Here is a 21,063-nt window from a genome sequence, read left to right as displayed (position 1 = left end):
TACAGGTAGGCAACCCTGGAGACTCCCCCCCCCAGTCAGCCTCTGCTGTGCATAGACAATATTATAGGAACTATATGCTTAAATGTGCTGATAAACATCCTAAGTAGAGAATGGGTTATGCTGGTGGGCTTCCCCCAGGCAGTTCCTGCTGTAGTAGAATGGATTCAGCTGCACACAGGTAGGACACTTGTAGTTGATCTGTGGTGTAGAAACAGTTTCTTGCTCACACAGAACAGTCTTTTGACTGAAGCCAGTTAAGACAGTTAAGAAATGCTTTGTGTACAGTTTAAAGTAATCACTGCCAAATGATCATGGTATGTAGTGGGCAAGTAGGACTAGCTAGATTACAAGAATTAGCAGAACAAGAGTTCACAGAGTCTCATTTGATGTAGCTGAAGACATTATTGCAAAGACCCTTGCAACAGAAGCTCATGTTGCCACCCAGCCAGCCACTGAATGTTCTGTGCAGGGGATTCAGTTCCTCACTGACAGTTACCTTATGCAAAAGATCCCAGTAAATTAGAGTGGTGTTTATTTTTCATTTGTTTGTTCAACAGAAACTCTATCTCAGAAACTCAAAGAGATATGGAACATTTTTCCCAGCAGAGTGTGCATGTAATAAATGGCTGAATTCTGGTTGTTTTCCATTTTATGTAATATTTTGTAGAACTTGACCTTTCCTCTCCTCCTGACTCATCTTGCAATTATTTTACTAATAGTGCTTAGACACCATAAGCTTTTAAAATGCATGTGTATGAGGGCCCCAGATCTCTGCCTTTTAATACTTTCTTCAGTTTTTTTTCCACTGCTCATTATTAACAGAGAAAAAAATCTTCCATAACACTGTAAAGCTGGAGTGAGGAAATCTGGTGATGCCCAGGGTTCTGCTCAAAGAACACCATGTTCCTACCACCTGTGATGATCTGTACTGTTTGATGCGGATGAGACCTAGCACAGCTGAGTACTGCAAAGAAATGACAAAGCCCAAGAGGCAAGCGGGTAAGTAAGGCAGAAGAGAACCTCATTTCAGCTGAGATGGAGTTAATTTTCTTCCTAGCAGCTGTGTTTTGGGTTTAGTGTGAAAACAACAATGATAACACACATGTTTTTAGTTGTTGCTAAGTAGGGCTTATCCCGATTAAGGACTTTTCAGCTCTGCCAATGAGGTGCACAAGAAGTGGAAGGAAGTAGAGACAGGACATCTGACCCAAACTAGCCAAAGGGGTATTCCGTACCATAGAATGTCATGCTCAGTACATAAACTGCAAGGTTTTGGTAAAGGAGGGACTTATCGCTTACTGGAAATTATTTGGGCATCAGCTGGTGGTGAGCAATTGTAATGTGCATCACTTGTTTATTCCTTCCCCTCTCTAAGTTGTTCTTATCTCAACCCATGGGGGTTTACATTTTTTCTGATTTTCCTCCCCATGTTCATCTGATGAGATATAATGCACACAGAGTAGTAACCACCCTGAAACACATAAACAGCATGAATTACTGACTTTGTTCTCTCCCTGCCTTGTGTTTGTCCTGACTTCACAGAGGTTCCTTCATCAATGCTCATTAACTCTTGTTTATGGTTCTTTCAAAAAATAAAGAAGAAAAAAATAAGGACACCTGCATGCAGAGCAAAGAACATTCTGCACCCTCTCATCTTCCTGAGAAAATGTGACATCAAGAGGGCACACAAGACAGCAAATTTTAAGCACAATTCCACAGTCAATACAGACAAACTATGTTCATGTTTCACCAGCTGATTAAGAAGACCTTCTGGTTTCGGAGTGGTTGTCCAAAACCGAGACAACTTTATTTACCACCGCTGATGTTAGGTTTAACAAATGTTCTCAAGGATGTGCTCCTGCAATAACTATCCTTTCTTGAAGACAAGCCTGAACATGATTTTTAGCACTGCTCTTGCCAGTGCCCTGTTGAACCCAGTATTTCGAGTAGTAGGAGACTGAAACATCAGAGCAAGAAGCAGCTGCTCCCTTTGTCACACAGTGGTGTACAAAAGGCAAAATCTAGGAAACCATGGGAATGAATTATTTAACAATGTCATAGCATATAAAGTGGAGGAGTTTTATTTTCTTGGATTTATTTTCTTGGATTTTGCTTTAGTTTCTTGGATTCTGTGGGTAGTTCTGACGGGGTGCTGGTAGGCACTTCTTGCCTGCTGTGAACAGTTTGCATTCACACTGCAGGCTGTCAGTCAAGGCAAGTGCAGGCCCTTTCTCCCCTCCTCAGATGTCCACTTCCTCAGAACTGTTAATATATTTGAGACCTCTACTGCTTTCTCAAAGAGAGACAGACACACATGGCAGGACTGCAAAGGTCAACTGGGAAACTGGGCTGGAAGTAGCCAGAGACTACTGATGTTCTTCAAAGTACCTCGTATGCCCACAACTGTGGTAGCAGACCTGGTTACACTGTGCTCTGTGTAACACCCTAGTACCTAGTGCAGCATGAGCGCAACACACATGGTTTGGACCTATAGCAGGATTATTCTTCTGCAGCAACTTTAGGTGCCCTGGTGTTACTGTAGTAGCAGTACTTGTAGACCAGTTGGATGGGACCTCTGTGGTCTAAACAAGCCCAAGGGCTGGCCTATGTTTAGTAAAGTATTAAAATGACATTAAGTCCCCAAATTGGACTTTGCTAATATTACCTCAGCAAAGAGCAATGTTTTAGCACCATTCTGGGTAGAACTAATGTAAAGGTTGTTAACAGAAATGCTTAGACATTTATCCAACCTTTAGGGTGGCCAATTTATATATACGTGTGAATATATATATATATATATATATATATATATACACACGCAAAAGGTAAAGGAGGACTCTCAGCTGTGGCAGAATGGACAGACCTGAGGAGCAGTAATGTTCTAATGAACACCTTCTTTTCTGCTCTTTCAGAACAGCAGGTTTCCATATAAATTCCAGTTGTACTGATTTTGATTGTGGCTTCCACATACCTTTTAAATAGGCGCATTTGGGCAATTAACTAGACTCCTGCCAAAGGATTTTCTTTTGCTTGTTTGCGTGAGATGTTTGTGGAGCAAATACAATCCCTTTTTTCTCCTTCTCATTAAGTAACTTTCCTGTAATGCAGTTCCAAATGCATGAAAGCAACGTCAGGTTGGCATTTTCTCCTTGTAAAAAGCCATCCTGGTGACAGGCGCTTTTAACTGCTCTGCTCTTCCAAACAAGACTCTGGTGTATGTCAGTCTGTCAGTGCTGTCTCCTTCCTCCAGCACTAATATTTGCCCTTTAAAAAGAGGTAAAAACCAGTGAAGGATGGATCTATGAACACGCATGTTCTTGCACAACACAATTATTTTCATGTTTAATGAAAAGTTAGGTGCAGCATATGTCCATTCTCTGCAAGTTGCTGGTGACCCTGCCTTCTGTACCACAGCCTCCAGCCAGCCATGAAGGCAAAAGAGAACTTGCTCTTCTAGTAAGTTGTGTGCTGAGGTGCCAAGTCCCACTTGATTCCTGACTTAGATGCCAAAATTACAGCCCTAAAAATTCCTCCTCAGTTGCTGCCTAAGTTCACAGATGGCTGATATGCCCAGTGTACCCACAAATGCCTAATGTACACATCACCCCTAGGGCTTATACCCCAACCAAGTGAAGGTTCACTCCGGTCTTGATGCTGGGGAGCTGCTGTCTTGTCTATCAGCCCTGGCAGGATTCAGAAACCAGCCATGTTCCTGCCCTATCTCAGCAGCAGGCCTGGTCTTGCAGGCTTGGTCAGATCACAAAGAAGTGCTAAATGCTAAATTGCACCCTGTAGAAGCACAGGGCTCTAACAAGTACTCTATTTTCAGGGTTACTGGGGTGCTAAATGGGTTTAATTTGAAGAATTTGGACTATGGCTGGTCTGGACCTATGGCAGTATTGTATTTTGCAGCAACCTTAGAGGCCCTGGTTTAAAATAGATTATATGCTTTGTAAATGGGAATATTTGCAATTAAAAACTCATGAGTGTTGAACTAATTTGTAGCACACACATAACAAACACGAGCTGTGCAGAAGCACATGAACAACCAAAGAACACATATACAATTATACAGCTAATTTTCATGCATAGCAAAACGGCATAGAGAAACTCTATGACAAACTATATACGCAACTGTCCAGTTGCATGTGCAGTTAGTCTATTCAAAGCTCTGCGCACACCTCTGCCTGCTAATCCTTTGCAAGAACGTACATCACAATATATCATACAGACCACGAATAAAAGGAACCAAGAAACTGATGCCATCTGTGAGTCATTCGTTTTATTTCTGTTCTCACAGATGACACCACACTTTCATGAACATATGAAACTTTGAACTCAGCTGAGATATATGAGATGAATATGTCAGAAAACTGTGTGAGTAATGCAGCTGGGAAGTATGCATATATTTTGCTTGTAAGTTCCAAGCCTCTTTTACTAAATGCCTTAAAGTACATGAGTACTGACTATACTGGGATTACTCCCAGTGGCCAGCGCATATAGTGCTCAGAGCAAACAATGAAGAGACAGGGCTTTCCACACTCTTTTAGGTAATTATTAGTGAATATATTGTTTAAATGTGTTTGCTATGATTCCCATGTCAATATTAACATTACATTAATTAGTTCTCTCTACTGGCTGATATGTCACATTTCTGTATTTTCTTGGTAAGATATCTCTATGAGGTAAACTTATATGACTCAACTGCATTTATTTCATCCTGTCTGTTTTAATCTCATTACTATTTTAATGATGTTACTATGTTAATCAACCGTGAATCAATTTCTTAAAAAAGCCTGTACCACTTACAAAAATACTGAATAGGGTGACAAGGAATGGCTAAGGTGTGAGATGGTCTTTGTGTCTTGAATGATGAAATAGTCTGGGAATTTCAGCCTGGAGAAAAAGCAGGGGTATGATAAAAGTCTCTGAAACCAGTGATGTTACAGAGCAGGTAACAGCAAATAATTGTTCACTGTTTCTCAGAATATAACAGTGAAGAAGCATCAAAAAAGCTATCAAGTGGCAGAGCCTTGTGAATCTTGTGAAGATAAACTGCATATTTATAAGATATTGTGGATGGTAAGGTTTTATATGGTTTCAAAGACATCAATGGACAGTCCATGTTAAAAGTCATGAAACAGCAATTGAATATAAAGATACTGCCTTTGGTTCATGAGACCCACGAATATAATTTGCTACAGCCTGGTAAAGTATCACAATATGTTTGTCCTATTATATCTTACACAAGGCACCTACTGCTTGCTGCTATGATCTGTGATGGTATCACCAATGTCATGCCCTATATCATTAACAACAAACTTAGGAAAAAAAACAAAACTAAAGTGGAAAGGAGACAAATTCTGCCTTGATAAACATTCTAATAGTTTCACTTCAAGGTCAGATCTGGTTTTCTTAACCACTGTTTCTTGTGAACTTCTGTTAGTGTTATGACAGGATACTTGACTAGTTTAGACAGACTTTGGCAGGTAACGAGGCCCATTGCTGGTTGACCTAAACTACTTGTTTTGAGCTACACTTGAGAATTAAGCCAGCAGTGAGATTCAAGGAAATGAGGTCAGCAGCAACAAAAGAGGCCCAATTTTCCAATAATGCTGGTCTCAACAGGACACTGTGCTTCCTGGAGAGTTAAATGCCCAATGCTTTTTCCTGACCTTTTGAAAACCCAGCCCAAAATGTACATGTATTCCTTTTGCCAGTGACTTCAAATAAACCAGGGCTGAAAATAAAACCACACTTGAGAACAGTGTGTTTCACAACACGTTCTTTGTACAGCAGTCGTGCATTGTGCTTGCTTGTAATTGTGGCTGCAAAACATTTCAGACCATGGTGCTCAAAGGGCTCACAGTCTTGAAATGTCTCGCTGGACACAAAAAAATCTATATTATTATTTTTAAAACTTATCCACAAGAGATGTTATCAATTAACTAGCAGAGAAAGAAAAGACAGTCCCAAGTGTTCAACACATGTGTCCTTCAAACTGGCCAACATGGACAATTTGGTTCAGGGAAACTTGTTCTGCTTTTCCTGACACCATATCCCACAATCTCTAAGCAGATTAAATAAATTATTGCAGCTGAACAGAGAAGATATAAACATTTGTGTGTGCAGTCTGAGCACAGTAAACATACTGGATCAGAGCCATAATTTATCTGATACAACTATCTGCCCTTGAGATAGCCATAGAACATATATCTCAAAAAGGAAAACCCCAGAGAAGATAAAGACTGGAACAGAGGATAATCTGCTCCCATAAAGATTGAATTCTAAATCTCAGGAGTTAAAGTTTGCTTTAAAGCTTGAAACATGAGTTTTGATATCTAGCTCATTACTCTTCCTTTTTTTTTTTCTTTTTTCTTTTTGCAAGCATTGGTTATTACAGCTGCGGATTCTTGACAACATGCAAAGTTCCTTCTTGTCTTGCTAAATTCATGACCTTGGGGATTCCTTGTTAACTCACTGCATTAATCTTTCCATAGGAAAATAGTTTAAGGAATAGAAATTCAGGTTAGTTATGTTACTTTAAAATTAAAGAAATCTTCAAAATCTACATTGCAAATCTATGTTTATTGCCAGCCATTTTAGTGCCTGGGCTAAATGGGGGGTGAAAGTATAGAGTCACATTTTTTTGATCTCTTTTCCACTGAATACACTTTCCTTGCTCCTAGTAAATAAGTAAATATTAGAAATGCTAACAAAGGGAAATATATATTGGAATATATAATGTGACAGGTATTTCTGCAAAGAAAACTATTCTCTGTTAAAGCAGGCGCAATAGTAACTATTTTGGTTTTGTTGAAACAGGTTTAGAAATTCTGTTTTTGACAAATGTTGGCAATTTTTATGGACATAACCTGCTGTTAAATCTTTTCTGTCACATTTAAAAGACTAATTTATGGTAATTTTAACGTATATTTTACCTGTTACTCGTAATGCTGATTTAGACATAATAATAGCTTTTATGCATAATACGTATTTAGACAAATGCGATAGGAAGATATGTTATTCTGATTATTTACCAGAACAAACAGTTGTACAACTAGAAAAAATATTTTAAGAAATAAGATCAGCAAGCTATGAACATGCATAGGTTAAGAATTGCTGAGGTGAGTAGCTCGAGAGAGGACGCCTTCAACACCGGAGCGGGCGGAGATCAGCGTCCAGGAGCCTCAGCTCAGAGCGCCAAGAGCCACCGAGGGAGCCTCAAGTCCTCGACAGGACCTGCCCAGGAGCCGGCAGCTCAGCTGACGAGAGCCAGCAGGGACTCACAGCGGGCGGAGGCAGGAGCAGCGGCACCAGCCCTGAGTGGGTAAAAACCTGCCCCAGGGAGAGCTGCGAACAGAGCGGGTTGAGGCAGTTCGCACGGGCAGGCGGGCGGGACGATGAGCACTCGTCGTATGAGCAGGGCCCGGTCCGGGAGCTCTGCTCTGGCTGCCCCGGCGGTGGCAGCGTAGGCACCCAGACAGAGCTGATGAGAGGGGAGGCTGCAGTGCAGAGCTCGGGGTGTAGAGAGTGCCTGCACTGGTCTGGTGAGGGGAGGGTGCACAATGGGCAGGGCTGCACTCGGTGCTCCCTGGTGGAGGTCCTCCTGCAGCAGGGGCTGAGCTGCGGGACGCTGTCAGTAGGCTGCGAGATGTCAGGGAAGCTGAGAGGAAGCAGGAATGCTTGCTCCTGGCCCAAACTGTGCAGGGGCCTCGAGCTTCACCAAAAGCAAAGGGGCTTCCCCCTAAACCCCCTGTCCCCACACAGAACCGCTTTGCTGTCCTGCAGGGGGCTAATGAGGAAATGCACTCGAGCCAGAAACAGCCAGGCTGATGCGCTGGTAAAGAAAATCTCTACTGGTGCTGCCAGGAAAAAGCGGCGGGTTGTAGTAGTAGGGGACTCTACACTGAAAGGGACAGAAGCACTTGTCTGCCGGCCAGACCCCGTCTCAAGGGAGGTGTGCTGCCTACCAGGGGCACGGATCAGGGATGTGGCATGGAGGCTGCCTGCTCTAGTAAGTCCCACGGACTATTACCCACTCCTGGTGATACATGTGGGTGCTAGGGATATAGATAGTAGTAGCCTGGGGAACATAAAGAAGGACTACAGAGCCCTGGGGGAGGTGGTTAGGGGCTCTGGAGCTCAGGTGGTCTTTTCGTCAATTCTCCAGGGTACAGGGGAGGACCTAAAAAAAGCTAGGAGGATTGGCCAGGTTAATAACTGGTTAAAAGGGTGGTGTCATAGTCAGGGGTTTGGGTGTCTTGAACACGGGACCCACGCTTGTAGGCCAGGTCTAGTGGGGGCTGGTGGAGCTGGTCTGATACAGAAGGGAAAGAGCAGTTTTGGTAGGAGGCTTGCCAGGCTGGTCAAGGAGGCTTTAAACTAGATGTGTTGGGGGAGGGGGGCATCATTCCATCCCAACACACACAGCCAGTAGCTAGAACCTATAATAAATGCTCGGAGCAATGTAGAGATATCCCAGCCGCTCCAGCCAATGAGCCGGCTTCAGTTGGAGCTCTGCTTAGATGCCTCTATACAAATGCCCATAGCATGGGGAACAAATGAGAGGAATTAGAGATGTGTGCATGTCTATGGGGGTATGATATAATAGGCATCGCAGAAACATGGTGGGATGGCTCCTATGACTGGAGTGTTGGAATGGAAGGTTACAACTCTTTAGAAAAGACAGGCCCAGCAGGCGGGGAGGGGGAGTTGCCCTTTATGTTAGGGATAGGCTGGAGAGTATGGAACTGTCTGGGGACAGGTGAGCAGTCCACAGAGAGTTTGTGGGTCAGGGTTAAAGGGAATATAGCTGTGGGAGACATTACTGTGGGGATCTGTTACAGACCGCCTGATCAAGGAGAACCTGCGGATGAAGCACTCTATAGACAGATGGGAAGAGCCTCACGCTCGCAGGCCCTTGTTCTCATGGGTGACTTCAACCACCCTGATATCTGTTGGAAGGACGGTATGGCCTGGCACAAGCAATCCAGGAGGTTCCTCGATTGTGTGGAAGACAACTTCCTTCTGCAAGTAATAGAGGAGCCGACAAGGAGAGGTGCCATGCTTGACCTCGTGCTCACCAACAGGGAAGGGCTCGTTGGAAATGTGACTCTCCAGGGCAGCCTTGGATGCAGCGATCATGAGATGCTCAAATTTGAGATCCTCAGGACAGTGAGAAGAGCGTGCAGCAAGCTCACTGCCCTGGACTTCAGGAGAGCAGACTTTGGACTCTTCAGGAACCTGCTTCGGAAGGTTCCATGGGATGTAGCCCAAGAGGGCAGGGGGCCCAAGACTGTTGGTTGATATTTGAGGATCACCTGCTACAAGCTCAGGAGTGTTGCATCCCAACCAGAAGGAAGTGCAGCAGGAGGGCCAGGAGACCTCCTTGGATGGATAAGGAGCTCCTGAGGAAAATTCAGTTGAAAAAAGAGGCTTATAAAAGGTGTAAGCAAGGACAGGTGGCCTGGGAAGAATACAGGGATGTTGTTCAGGAAGCTAGGGACCAGGTTAGAAAAGCTAAGGCCCAGTTAGAATTAAACTTGGCTAGAGGTATTAAAGATAACAGGAAGGGATTCTACAGGTACATATCAAATAAAAAACAGACTAGGGAGAATGTAGGCCCCTTCCGGAAGCTAGCAGGAGAACTGGCTACATAGGATTTGGAGAAGGCTGAGGTTCTGAATGACTTCTTTGCCTCGGTCTTCACTGGCAAAGGCTCTGACTGCACCACCCAGGTCTTGGAAGGCAGATGCAGGGCCTGTGAGAATGAAGACCTTGCGCCCACTGTAGGAGAGGAACTGGTTCAAGACCATCTTAAAAATCTGAATGTGCACAAGTCCATGGGACCTGATGGGATCCATCCGCAGGTCCTGAAGGAGCTGGTGAATGAAGTTGCGAAGCTACTGGCCATCATATTTGAGAAATCATGTCAGTCAGGTGAAGTTCCCAATGACTGCAAAAAGGGAAATATAACCCCCATTTTCAAGAAGGGGAATATAGATGACCCAGGGAACCACAGACCAGTCAGTCTCACCTCTGTGCCTGCCAAAATCTTGGAGCAGATTCTCCTGGAAGGCATGCTAAGGCACATGAGAAACAACAAGGTGCTTGGTGACAGCCAGCATGGCTTCACTAAGGGGAAATCCTGCCTGGCCAATTTGGTGGCCTTCTATGATGGGGCTACAGAACTGATGGACAGGGGTAGAGCAGTTGATGTCATCTACCTGGACTTGCGTAAAGCGTTCGACACTGTCCCACATGACATCCTTGTCTCTAAATTGGAGAGACATCAATTTGATGGATGGACCACTTGGTGGATAAAGAACTGGCTGGATGGCTGCACGCAAAGAGTTGTGGTCAATGGCTCAATGTCTGGCAGGAGACCAGTAACGAGTGGAGTCCCTCAGGGATCGGTGTTGGGACCGGTCTTGTTCAACATCTTCATCACTGACGTTGACAGTGGGATTGAGTGCGCCCTCAGCAAGTTTGCCGATGACACCAAGCTGTGTGGTTCGGTTGATACGCTGGAGGGAAGGAATGCTATCCAGAGGGACCTTAACACACTTGTGAGGTGGACTAATGCCAACCTCATGAAGTTTAACCATGACAAGTGCAAGGTCCTACACCTGGGTCGGAGCAATCCCAGGCACAGCTACAGGTTGGGCAGAGAAGAGATTCAAAGCAGCCCTGCAGAGAAGGACTTGGGGGTGTTGCTTAATGAGAAAATGAACATGAGCTTGCAGTGTGCACTTGCAGCCCAGAAAGCCAACTGTATCCTGGGCTGCATCAAAAGGAGCGTGACCAGCAGGTTGAAGGAGGTGATCCTGCCCCTCTACTCTGCTCTTGTGAGACCTCTCCTGGAGTACTGTGTTCAGTTCTGTTGTCCTCAACACAAAAAGGACATGGAGCTGTTGGAACAAGTCCAGAGAAGGGCCACGAGGATGATCAGGGGACTGGAGCACCTCCCGTATGAAGAGAGGCTGAGGAAGTTGGGGCTGTTCAGCCTGGAGAAGAGAAGGCTGCATGAAGACCTCATAGCAGCCTTCCAGTATCTGAAGGGGGCCTATAGGAATGCTGGGGAAGGACTCTTTAGAGACTGTAGTGACAGGCCAAGGGGTAACGGGTTAAAACTTAAACAGGGGAAGTTTAGGTTGGATATAAGAAGGAAATTCTTTCCTGTGAGGGTGGTGAAGCACTGGAATGGGTTGCCCAGGGAGGTTGTGAATGCTCCATCCCTGGCAGTGTTCAAGACCAGGTTGGACGAGGCCTTGGGTGATATGATTTATGGTAAGGTGTCCCTGCCTATGGCAGAGGGGTTGGAACTAGATCATCTTAAGGTCCTTTCCAACCCTAATGATTCTATGATTCTGTGATTCTATTCTAAGAAGCACTAGCATGGGATCAGATCCAGCAGAGGTAGTATACTATGAAAAGGCACCATCTCTCTCTGTTTCCCATGCAGTTACTCTTACAACACCCTTTCCCCTAAGCTCCTATATAAGAATAATGACGAGGAGATTGTGGTTACACTGATGTTCACCAGACTGAGCCTTTACCACTGCCAGTTTTAAAAACAGTAATAAACCTATGCCCAGTACAGCACAGAAATTAATTTCAAAGGATGACAGGGTTTGATTTGCACACCTGCTGAGAATGCTCTCCAGAGACAGCAAGTTCGAAGGAAAAAAAAAGGGTTGGTATTAGTATTAAGACGATGCTGTAGAGATTTTCCATTGCAGTTTGGCCAGTGTCACCTCAAGAACTTTTCGTGGTATGAAAGAATACCATTGCTGGGCAGAAACAGAACAGAGATGTCACAGCTCCATAGTTTTCTGAGTGGACAACGTCTGCCTCCTAGGTAGAGACTTTATGAAACAGAGGTTCACATTATTTACACCTGTGTGAATGTGCAGTAGTTGAACTATTAGCAGTAGAAGCTGGATATTGGTGTCATTCTGGTTTGGATGACTGGTAATCATAACCTAAATGTTCTCATCTCGCAAAGACGTGTAGTTCACACTCTCTCCTCTTTTTTTTTTTGTTAGTTTGTTGGAGGTTTTTTTTTTTAGGGTTCCCGTCACTCAGATGCATCTGCCTATATCTATAACTATCTAAACATACTGTATATATACAGACACATGCCTAGTCTTGCTGGTTATCACAAAGGCTATAATAAGGATCAGAATTAGTAATGTTTTGTCAGATACGCCTTTATTCTAACCTGGCCTCTAAGCCAGCACTGGTCTTGTGGACACTTTTAGATGGCAGACATGTCGCAGTTCTGTATAAGGTCATCCCTGGACACATATCCATTCTAATGATGTTACAGTATTAGTGGTATCAACAGGGACATTTCAGACCTCAGCCTGCAGAAACAAAAGGGAGGTGGTGTATGACTATTCCTTTACAGTGAATGTGTCACAAACATTTCATTACAAGTACTGTAGCAATTAGTGATGTTACTTTGTGATTTCTCACAAGTAATCATAAAGCTTTTGTAATTTCTTACCAAGTTGCTCTGCTAAATGTTTGCCTCTCTCAGTGAAGATTACCCGTTCATCCTCCATGTCACACTTGTTACCGACCAAAATAACCTGGGCATTATCCCAAGAGTATGTTTTGATTTGAGTTGACCTTAAAAAAAAAAGACAGAGAGAGAGAGAGAATGAAGAGAATGAAGCTAAAGCAAATTCCCCTTAAATCAATTTCAAACAGAATAGTTGCAAGTCAAAAAAGACAATACTGATTTTGACATCCAGGGTAACATGATTCTGTTTATTTATGGATTTCAACTAAATTAAGGATTATCTGTCAGGAATTATTACTTCAGGAATAATATAATCACAGGTTTTACTTTTGCATGCTAAAAAAAAGCAGTTTTTCAATATTTTCTCCGGCCATCAACATTCTTCCTGTATTTTTAGAAAGAACAGGTGAAACATTCACCCACACAATTAGAAGAATTTTCACATTTTAATGCAAACCTTATAATATAAAACCAGAGCTTTGAAACAAAATCAACAGCTTATTCATTTGCCATCTTTCACTTTTTAAAAATCAGAATCTAAATTTATCTTTAAAACTTCAAAACCATTCTGTCTTCCTTCTGTTGTTTCTCTCCAGCGTGTTCCAATATAGGTCTTTGGCCTATATGGATGACAGCAATGTTTACACTGTACATTAAGCCACGGACATGGGCAGAGTTTGAACTTTGATTTACCTCCCATTCAAATTATACAAGTGCTAAACATGACTACAGCTGAATTGGACTATCTTAGGCCTTGAAACACCATGGTACCTTCAGTAGTGGTGGTGAAACAGCTTACCGTACAAAGCTCTGTTAGAATCATAGAATGGTTTGGGTTGGAAGGGACCTTAAAGATCATCCAGTTAAAACCCCCTGCCATGGGCAGAGTAAAATACTGCTCTTCTTCAGTCTGAATGAAATGCAGTTAATGGGCAACTTGGGAGCACACTCAAGGCACTCCTCAGTTGCTGACTGCCACCACTCTGCTGATACTCAGACCTGCTCTGCAGAAAGGAAACCTCCATGTCCTGGCTCCAAGCTCAGCCAGGAGTGAAGCCGCTGGCTACCACCTTCTAACAGAGAGCAGTACCTGCTCTAGAAGGTAATTCATGGTGAAGCAAGCTTACTCTAAGCATTTACACTTTGCCTTGAACTTGTGACTATGTCTGGCTTTAAGCTCTGAGTCAGCTGCTCAGTCAACTGCTCAATAACGGTAAAATATTAGTATCTCTTCTGTCCCCATATGATCAACTGAGAGAGAAAATTACCTAAAGCATCTCTCACTTCTCCCCTTTTTGAACAATACAGGGTGCTTAAAAAAACTGCACTGAAATAGAAACCAACCTGCTACACATTTAGGAGAGATCACCCTGGAAGGGAATCCTATTGTGTATCAGGGCCCTAGGTGAGAAAATATGAAATAGCTTCAAAAATCTGTCACCTGCTTTGGAAGCTGGTCTGTGTGGGTGCTAAGTTCACTAGTGATCCATTCTTGTAACAGCCATTATCACTACATATTCAGATCCCTGTTTACAAAATGCTTCATGCACAAAAAGTTTAATGATGTTGAGAGACAGAAAATGGATCAAATTGCCTCAGCTGGCTTTGCTTACTGTCAGACCAGAGGGATGAACATAGGTAAAAACTGCTACAGCTATATTTGTAACCCTGGGTCCAGTGCCATTGCTCACAGTGCCAGAGCCACAGGGCATGAGTCTAAGCACCTTTAAGCCATGTGTGATGGGTTTGCAGTGCCGCACAGAGGAATTTAAGGTAAAGGATCATACTGTCTTCAGGGTTGTTTTACTTCATCAGAACAAGGAAAAGGTAACTGAAGCAAGCCCCAGGCATTTAGTGCTACACATTGTTACCTTGAGCAATCCCTGATCTGTCCTTTAAGAAATGAACACTGTGCTATTTTAAATATGGTTGATAGTAATTTGAGTAAGCCATCATAAGATAGTGTAACCAAAGCACCCTGTAGACTTAAATTTCACTAAAGATACAAGTGCTCAGAAAGAAAGGGCACCCTGCATTCATTTTGGCAGAAATGTTCTGGAACCATGCTGAGTTCTTCTGGAATTTGCAGTTAAGCAAAAAAAGAATTATTACTTTTTTTTTTTTTAAACCAGAACCTCATTTGTCACCATAGCAACTTTGCAAATAGGAGTAGCTCAAACGTCAGAGGATGTTAGTCCATTAAGGTCTCTAAAAGAGCTTAGCTTTGAACAGTTATGAGTTGAGGATCAATTCATTCCTCTTATGTCAGGAGGAAATTGAAAATTTCAAAAGCAGAATACACAGTAAAAATATTAAGCTTTACAGAAGGAACTACGTGAGTACTCTGCAAAGGTGAAATATAAGAAATTGATGAAGACATACAACCTGAAGAATCACACCAGTATAAACAGAATTCACTCAGCCTTGTTTTTCAGACTCTTGCTCCAGAGCCTTACATGAGTTTCTTTGTTCATGAATGTAATCCCTTTCATTTTACTGCAGTCAGACATGACTTTTCATTCTCTGAACTATGTGCATTCAAATGCTTATTATTCCCAAAGCAACTTACTTTATTCTTAGATTTTTTTTTATCTGGTTTCCTTATGTCTCATCTTCTAGTTATGAAGACTTTTTTAAGCAACAAGAGATCTTGTCCTTGATTATAATTCCAAAGGCTTGCATTTTTCATATTGCAAAAATGCAACTGACTATGAAAACCAGCCAAATGTATCCCCACCCAACGCCACATAAGTAGGAGCTTAGATTCAAAGAATTTAATAGGATTATCACTGTCATGTTTCCTTGTAGACATACATTTCCATTAATGGCTTCTGCAGATTTTGATTCCCATAATTCTCCACAGGTCATTTAAAAAAGAGAATTTGCTGTTCCTTGCATATATGACCTTTCAAATGACCAAGGTGTCTGATTAATCCAAAACACAAACCATTGTCCTTGTAAAAAACTTTAGCCTCAGGAAGACTGAGGACATGAAAAGGGAAAACTAATGTTTTCAGTAAGCTAAATACAGCAGTTCTTGTTTAGTCTCAGTGACCTGGTGTATTTCAATAGTAATTTACCCTGTAAATCTTTTACATTCTAGTTGCATAATAGGCAGACAATCAGCAACATGCTTGAATTTTATAATGTATAGACACCGAGGAGCAGAGTTCAATGACCCATTACTTTCAGTGATCAATGTGAGATTTGTTCTCCACATACTATGATTCTGCCGTATTCCTTGTCAGTAAAGAGCATTTGCTGAGTGCTAACTAAACAGTCCTTTATTTTCCACTGCTGGTTTAAAGTACTGTAAAAAACGTAAACCTCCAAAAGAGTTTTGGACTATTATGACAGAAGACTGAAAAAGATATTATGGAGGTTTTTTTTATTTTGTTTGATGGAATGAAATACTATCTGAAAAAATTGCTCAAAACATGGTTTTGTGTTTTGAACAAAAATATCCTACTTTGTTTGAATGAACCCTAAAGGAAAGGAAAAATTAAACTCTTCACTCTGGCATATGTTTGGATGCACACTGCTTCAGTATTACCACGCTACCTGGATCTGCTCCTAGGAAATGCCTTGTAATACTTGTTAACTAACAAAATATTTTTTCTGAAAATACTGCTTTTTAATTTAATAGGATATAATGACATTTTGTATTGCTGCCACTTATAACACTGTCATTTACTAAAGAAGAGAATAAAACCAGTGTTTCCTAGGCAAAGCTATCCACTGTTACTTCAACTCTCATCAGCACACAAATTTCAAAGTGAATATTACAGTGCTTAAAATGGTGAACATACCATTATAATGACCAAAGACACTATTATCATGCTCTAAACCCCTTCAAGTAAAAAAAGAAATGTCAATTCTGGTTACAACCAAGCATAGTGAAATGCATCTTTATGACAGAGAAGAAGCAGTAGGTAATGTTACAGCACATTATCTTTTGGGAAAAGATTAAGTACAAGCTTAAAGGGCTACATGTGCAGGCCAGTCAGTCTCACTTTAATCCCTGAAAAGGTTGTGGAATGGCTCATCCTAGAAGCCATCTCTAAGCACATGGAAGACAAGAAGATGACCAGGAGTACTCAGTATAGATTCGTCAGGGGGAAATCATGCTTAACCAACCTGTTTGCCTTCCAAGATGGCTCAACTGGCTGGATAGATCAGGGTAGAGCAGCGGATGTTGCCTACCTGGACTTGAGCAAAGGTTTTGACATTGTTTCCCATGACATCCTCACAGGAAAGCCCGGAAAGCACTGGCTGAACAAGGGGATGGTGAGGTGGAGAACTGGCTGAATGGCAGATCTCAGAGGGCTGTGATCAGTGGCACAGAACCTAGTTGGAGACCTTTAACCACTGATGCCCCCTGAGGGGGCAAGTGCAGGGTCTTGCACCTGGGCAGGAATAACCCTATGCACCAGTGCACATTAGGGGTTGACTTGCTGGGAAGCAGCTTTGCGGAGAGAAAGCTGGGGGTCCTGGTGGACAACTGTCTTTGAGCCAGCATGTGTACCAGTGGCCAAAAAAGCCAGTGGTATCCTGGGCTGCATTAGGAAGAGCATTGCCAGCATATCTGGGGAGGTGATCCTGCCTCTCAGCCCTGGGGAGGCCACACCTGGAGTACTGTGTCCAGGTCTGGACTCCCCAGTAAAAGACAGACATGGAGCTCCTGGAGCAAGTCCAGCAAAGGGCTACTAGAATGATTCAGGGAGCTGCGCCTGTTCAGCTCAGGGGAGATCTGATCAATGTTGGTAAGTATCTGAAGGGAGGGTACCAAGAGGATGGAGCCAGACTCTTCTCAGTGGCATCAGGTGACAGGATGAGATGCAGTGGGCATAAACTAAAATACAGGTTGTTCCACCTGAGCATGAGGAAGAACTTCATTACTGTAAGGGTGACTGAGCATTGTAATAGAGCCCAGGGAGGCTGTGGAGCTGCCTTCCCTGGGAATATTCAAAAGCTGCCTGGACATAGTCCTGAGCAATGTGCTCAAGGTGACCTTGTCTGAAGAGGGAGGTTGGGCTAGATGACCTCTGGTGGTCCCTTCCAGCCTCAACCATTCTGTGATTCTGTGATACCCTGATTCTGTGATTCTGTGATCTATTGCTTGACCCCTATAAAAGAATCAGTTTAATAAAGAAATTAGTTCTAGCAGGAAGACTGAATCCGACTATGAAAGAACAAAACTTTCTACGAAGCAGGAGACTAACCTGAGTGCAGCAGTGTGACCCTGCACATGTGAACATGCAAAGCTTCAAATAATTGGCCAGGCAACAATGTCAGGATGTCTGTGTGTGCTTGCGTGGGCAGCTTACAAGAGGAATTGCGCAGCATAATGGACTAGGGTTCAGAAATATGCAGCCCCAGCTCGCTGAGGTAGCTGAGATGCTAGAAGCCAAAATGCCTAGCACAGAACAATATAGGAGCAATGGTGTGACGTTACCACTGTGGAAACTAGACAGTTCACATTAAATTATGTGAGAAAAGCTCAAAGGAGCTCAGAGACACAATGGCAGTGGAAGAGCCCAAATAATATCCTGGCCCTGGCTGCTTCCAGATCTATCTCAGGCGGCATCAAACTGTCAAATGGCCACATCCACAAGCCCAGATGAGCACAGCGGCACAAAGCCAGATGACAACTCAAATTAAGGACTCAGGAGAAGGGACACCACATTGAGGCCACTCACAGGGCTGTCCCAGGAGAGCCCAAGCCCCACTGTCCAAGCATGAAACCCATCACCATGGGTCCACACTGGAGTCTTTTATGTCCAGGTGCCAGCAACTGGAGAGAATGGGATTTAGGAGGCAGCTACTGGGTAGACTGAGCATATAAACCCAGCTGATGGAGGGACCCATGCCGCATGTGTCTACACAGATGTGGAAGTAACGGAACTCCATGGTGCTTTGCCAGGGAGGGGAGCAGGACGAGACTGTTGGTGCTGTTTGTGTTTGTGGGGGCAGCCTGTGTGTCTGTGATGTGTGTGCCTGGCCCTTTATATATGTATATATATGTGTTGTATATGTGTGTTGTTGCAATAGTAATCCTGCTCAGTACGAGAGGAATTGCAGGTTCAGACCCCTGGTGCATGCACTCAGCTGAGGAGCCACTGGCGCGAGGCTGCCATCTGCGGGCTTATGATTGAACGCCTCTAAGAACCCACCTAGACACTTGTGCTATTGTGTCATCGGTCGCTTGTGATTGACCCAGGAGATGACAGTCTTGTTCAGAATGCATGGGTAAAGGTCTTTCCGAATCTTCATTAGCAAAGTCAGGCCTTCCTCATAGGAGAAGGAAAACTCCTATCTTCAAACCCGGGCTGATGGAGCTCGTCTAGCCTTGTATGGTCTTGCATCAACGAGAAGGACACTCTTACAAAACCTATGACCTGTGGACTTTGCTGTCACCGTCCTAGCTAGCTAGGCTGTGGCAGTTAAACCTCAGGTGTTCTGCGGTGCGCTTCACCTAAAAAATCCACTGCGCAGGCTGGAAGGGCTCACTGTCACTTTTCTGTATGGATGGGCGAGGGTCTAAACGGCATGTGACAAGGTGCATGGGAAGCTGCAGATCCAACGCTGCATGTGGGCGGACCAGTGCATGGGCAGCTCAAAATGGTTCAGGAGTTGACAGTCATGGTCAGACACTTCCTGATTGCCTAAGCAGCCTTTTTTCCAATCAGATTTGGATATCCCACTTGTCCTTGGTCATTGTGCTTGTAGTAAGCGTGGTTAAAGCCCTTCAAAAATCTTCGCTCATGAAGCCAAGCCAAGACATCAGTCATACGTGCATGTGTCCTGGGTTCAGCCATAGCAGTCATTTTTTTCCTTCTTAGTAACTGGTGCAGTGCTGCGTTTTTGACTTTCAGCCTGGGAACAACACTGATAACTCTGATGGTTTTAATGGTTGCTCAGTAATGTTTACCCTGACCAAGGACTTTCTGAATCTTATGCTCTGCCAGGGAGGACAGGAAGCCAGGAGGAAGCAGAGACAGGACACCTGACACAAGCTAGCCAAAGGGGTACTCCTTACCACAGCATGTCATGCCCAGTATATAACTGGGGGCAGTTATCCAGAAGGGCTAGATCACTGCTTGGGTCGGGATGGTGATGAGTGGTTGTATTCTCTTCCCTCATTATTCTCCTTATCCTTATTATTACTGGTGGTAGCAGTAGTGGTTTGTGTTATACGTGAGTTACTAGACTGCTCTTATCTCAACCCATGGGAGTTACATTCTTTTGATTCTCCTCCCCATCCCTCTGGGAACTGGGGGAAGAAGGTGGGGGAGTGAGTGAGTGAGTGGCTGCGGGGGTCTGGGTTACTGGCTGGGCTTAAACCATGACAGTTCTTTTTGGCACCCAATGTGGGACTCGAAGGATTGAGATAACGACAGATCTGACTGGAGTGTGCCTAGTCGTATTTGTGATAAGCATTTATTGTTTTGGATTAACAGTCACGCATCACAATGCTGATTTATAGGCTCTTAAAGTTGTTGCTCTTGATCTCACAGTTCCAGCATGTCGTACCTTACTTACAGCCAGTATATGTGTGTTTATCAGCTGGGGGGCTTGGCTAAGGTTCTTGTTTCACTGTACATTATGCTAATGACTTGTAAGACAATAGAGTCATTGATCATGAAACTGATCTGGCTTGCGTTCCCAGTGTGGTCATCACCTCTATACTTTGCAAGGTATATAATGGAAGTGTTTAGCAATTAGACATCATTTTTCCCCTCCTTGGGTGGTCAACCTGTGAAGAAGACATTCCCTTGCCTTCCCAGCTCCCCCACCAGACCATTTACAGTGTCATTTGAGAGTTCTGAAGGTTTTGAATGGCCTTTGGGTACCCTTAACATCTGCCTGCTGATTGTGATGGGGATCACCATGTTGGCACGCATACAGAGTGTGTTTTACCCAAGACCATTTTGTCTGATCTCGAAAGTTCAGCAGAGTCGGGTTTGGGTCTTGTCTAGGGTTAGACGACGATATAGGACGATCAAGAGATTTTCCCCGAGGCTGGACAGTCATGAGTGTCAGGGTCTGTGGGATAGTATGGGCAAGTATCTAGGCCAGTGGGCCCCTCCAGTGCTTTAGAACCTCACCACTGAACAAGTGCAAAAATTGTAAAACACTTAAATGAGGTGCGTTGTTGTCCTGGTCATACCAGAGAGGGACAAATCATGGCAACATGCTGGGGCTTGGCCTGTGCTTACAGAGCCCTGTTCAACACCGTCCAGCACCTTCAAAGGGAAAAAAATGTCTCTGGATCTCACGGCAAAGCAACATACAACGCAGCTACTCCAACTCCAAATACAGGAACTACACCAACCCTAGCGACAGCGACAAGTACAGCAGCTACTCAGACTCCGACTGCAGCAGACAGCACAGCTACTCCAGCTGCAAGCACAGCAGCTACACCAACCCCAACTACAAGTACAGCAGCTGCCCAAACCCCAGCAATAGATACTGCAGCCACTCCAGCCACAGTGATAATCACTGCAGCAAAATCAGAAGTCCAGTTCGTG

General features: G+C 43.8%; 1 protein-coding gene across 2 annotated transcripts in view; it reads right to left on the bottom strand.

The window, feature by feature from the left end:
• Positions 1 to 21,063, bottom strand: part of RAB3C (RAB3C, member RAS oncogene family) — a 200,208-nt gene that overhangs the window by 76,035 nt on the left and 103,110 nt on the right. For both annotated transcript variants that reach the window (XR_009962993.1, XM_062609532.1), the window contains exon 4: positions 12,515 to 12,639. Coding sequence is in view for 1 of the 2 variants with exons in the window: in XM_062609532.1 (XP_062465516.1) it covers positions 12,515 to 12,639 (125 nt within the window). In the remaining variant the exon portion in view is untranslated. The remainder of the gene's footprint in view (positions 1 to 12,514; positions 12,640 to 21,063) is intronic.

The sequence above is a fragment of the Pezoporus occidentalis genome, unplaced genomic scaffold, assembly GCF_034315485.1.
Source record: "Pezoporus occidentalis ecotype Australia unplaced genomic scaffold, CSIRO_AGI_Poc_V1 ctg139, whole genome shotgun sequence".
Classification (NCBI taxonomy): Eukaryota; Metazoa; Chordata; class Aves; order Psittaciformes; family Psittacidae; genus Pezoporus; species Pezoporus occidentalis.
The sequence above is the reverse complement of the archived record's forward strand: the minus strand, read 5'-3'. Positions and strand labels throughout refer to the sequence as shown.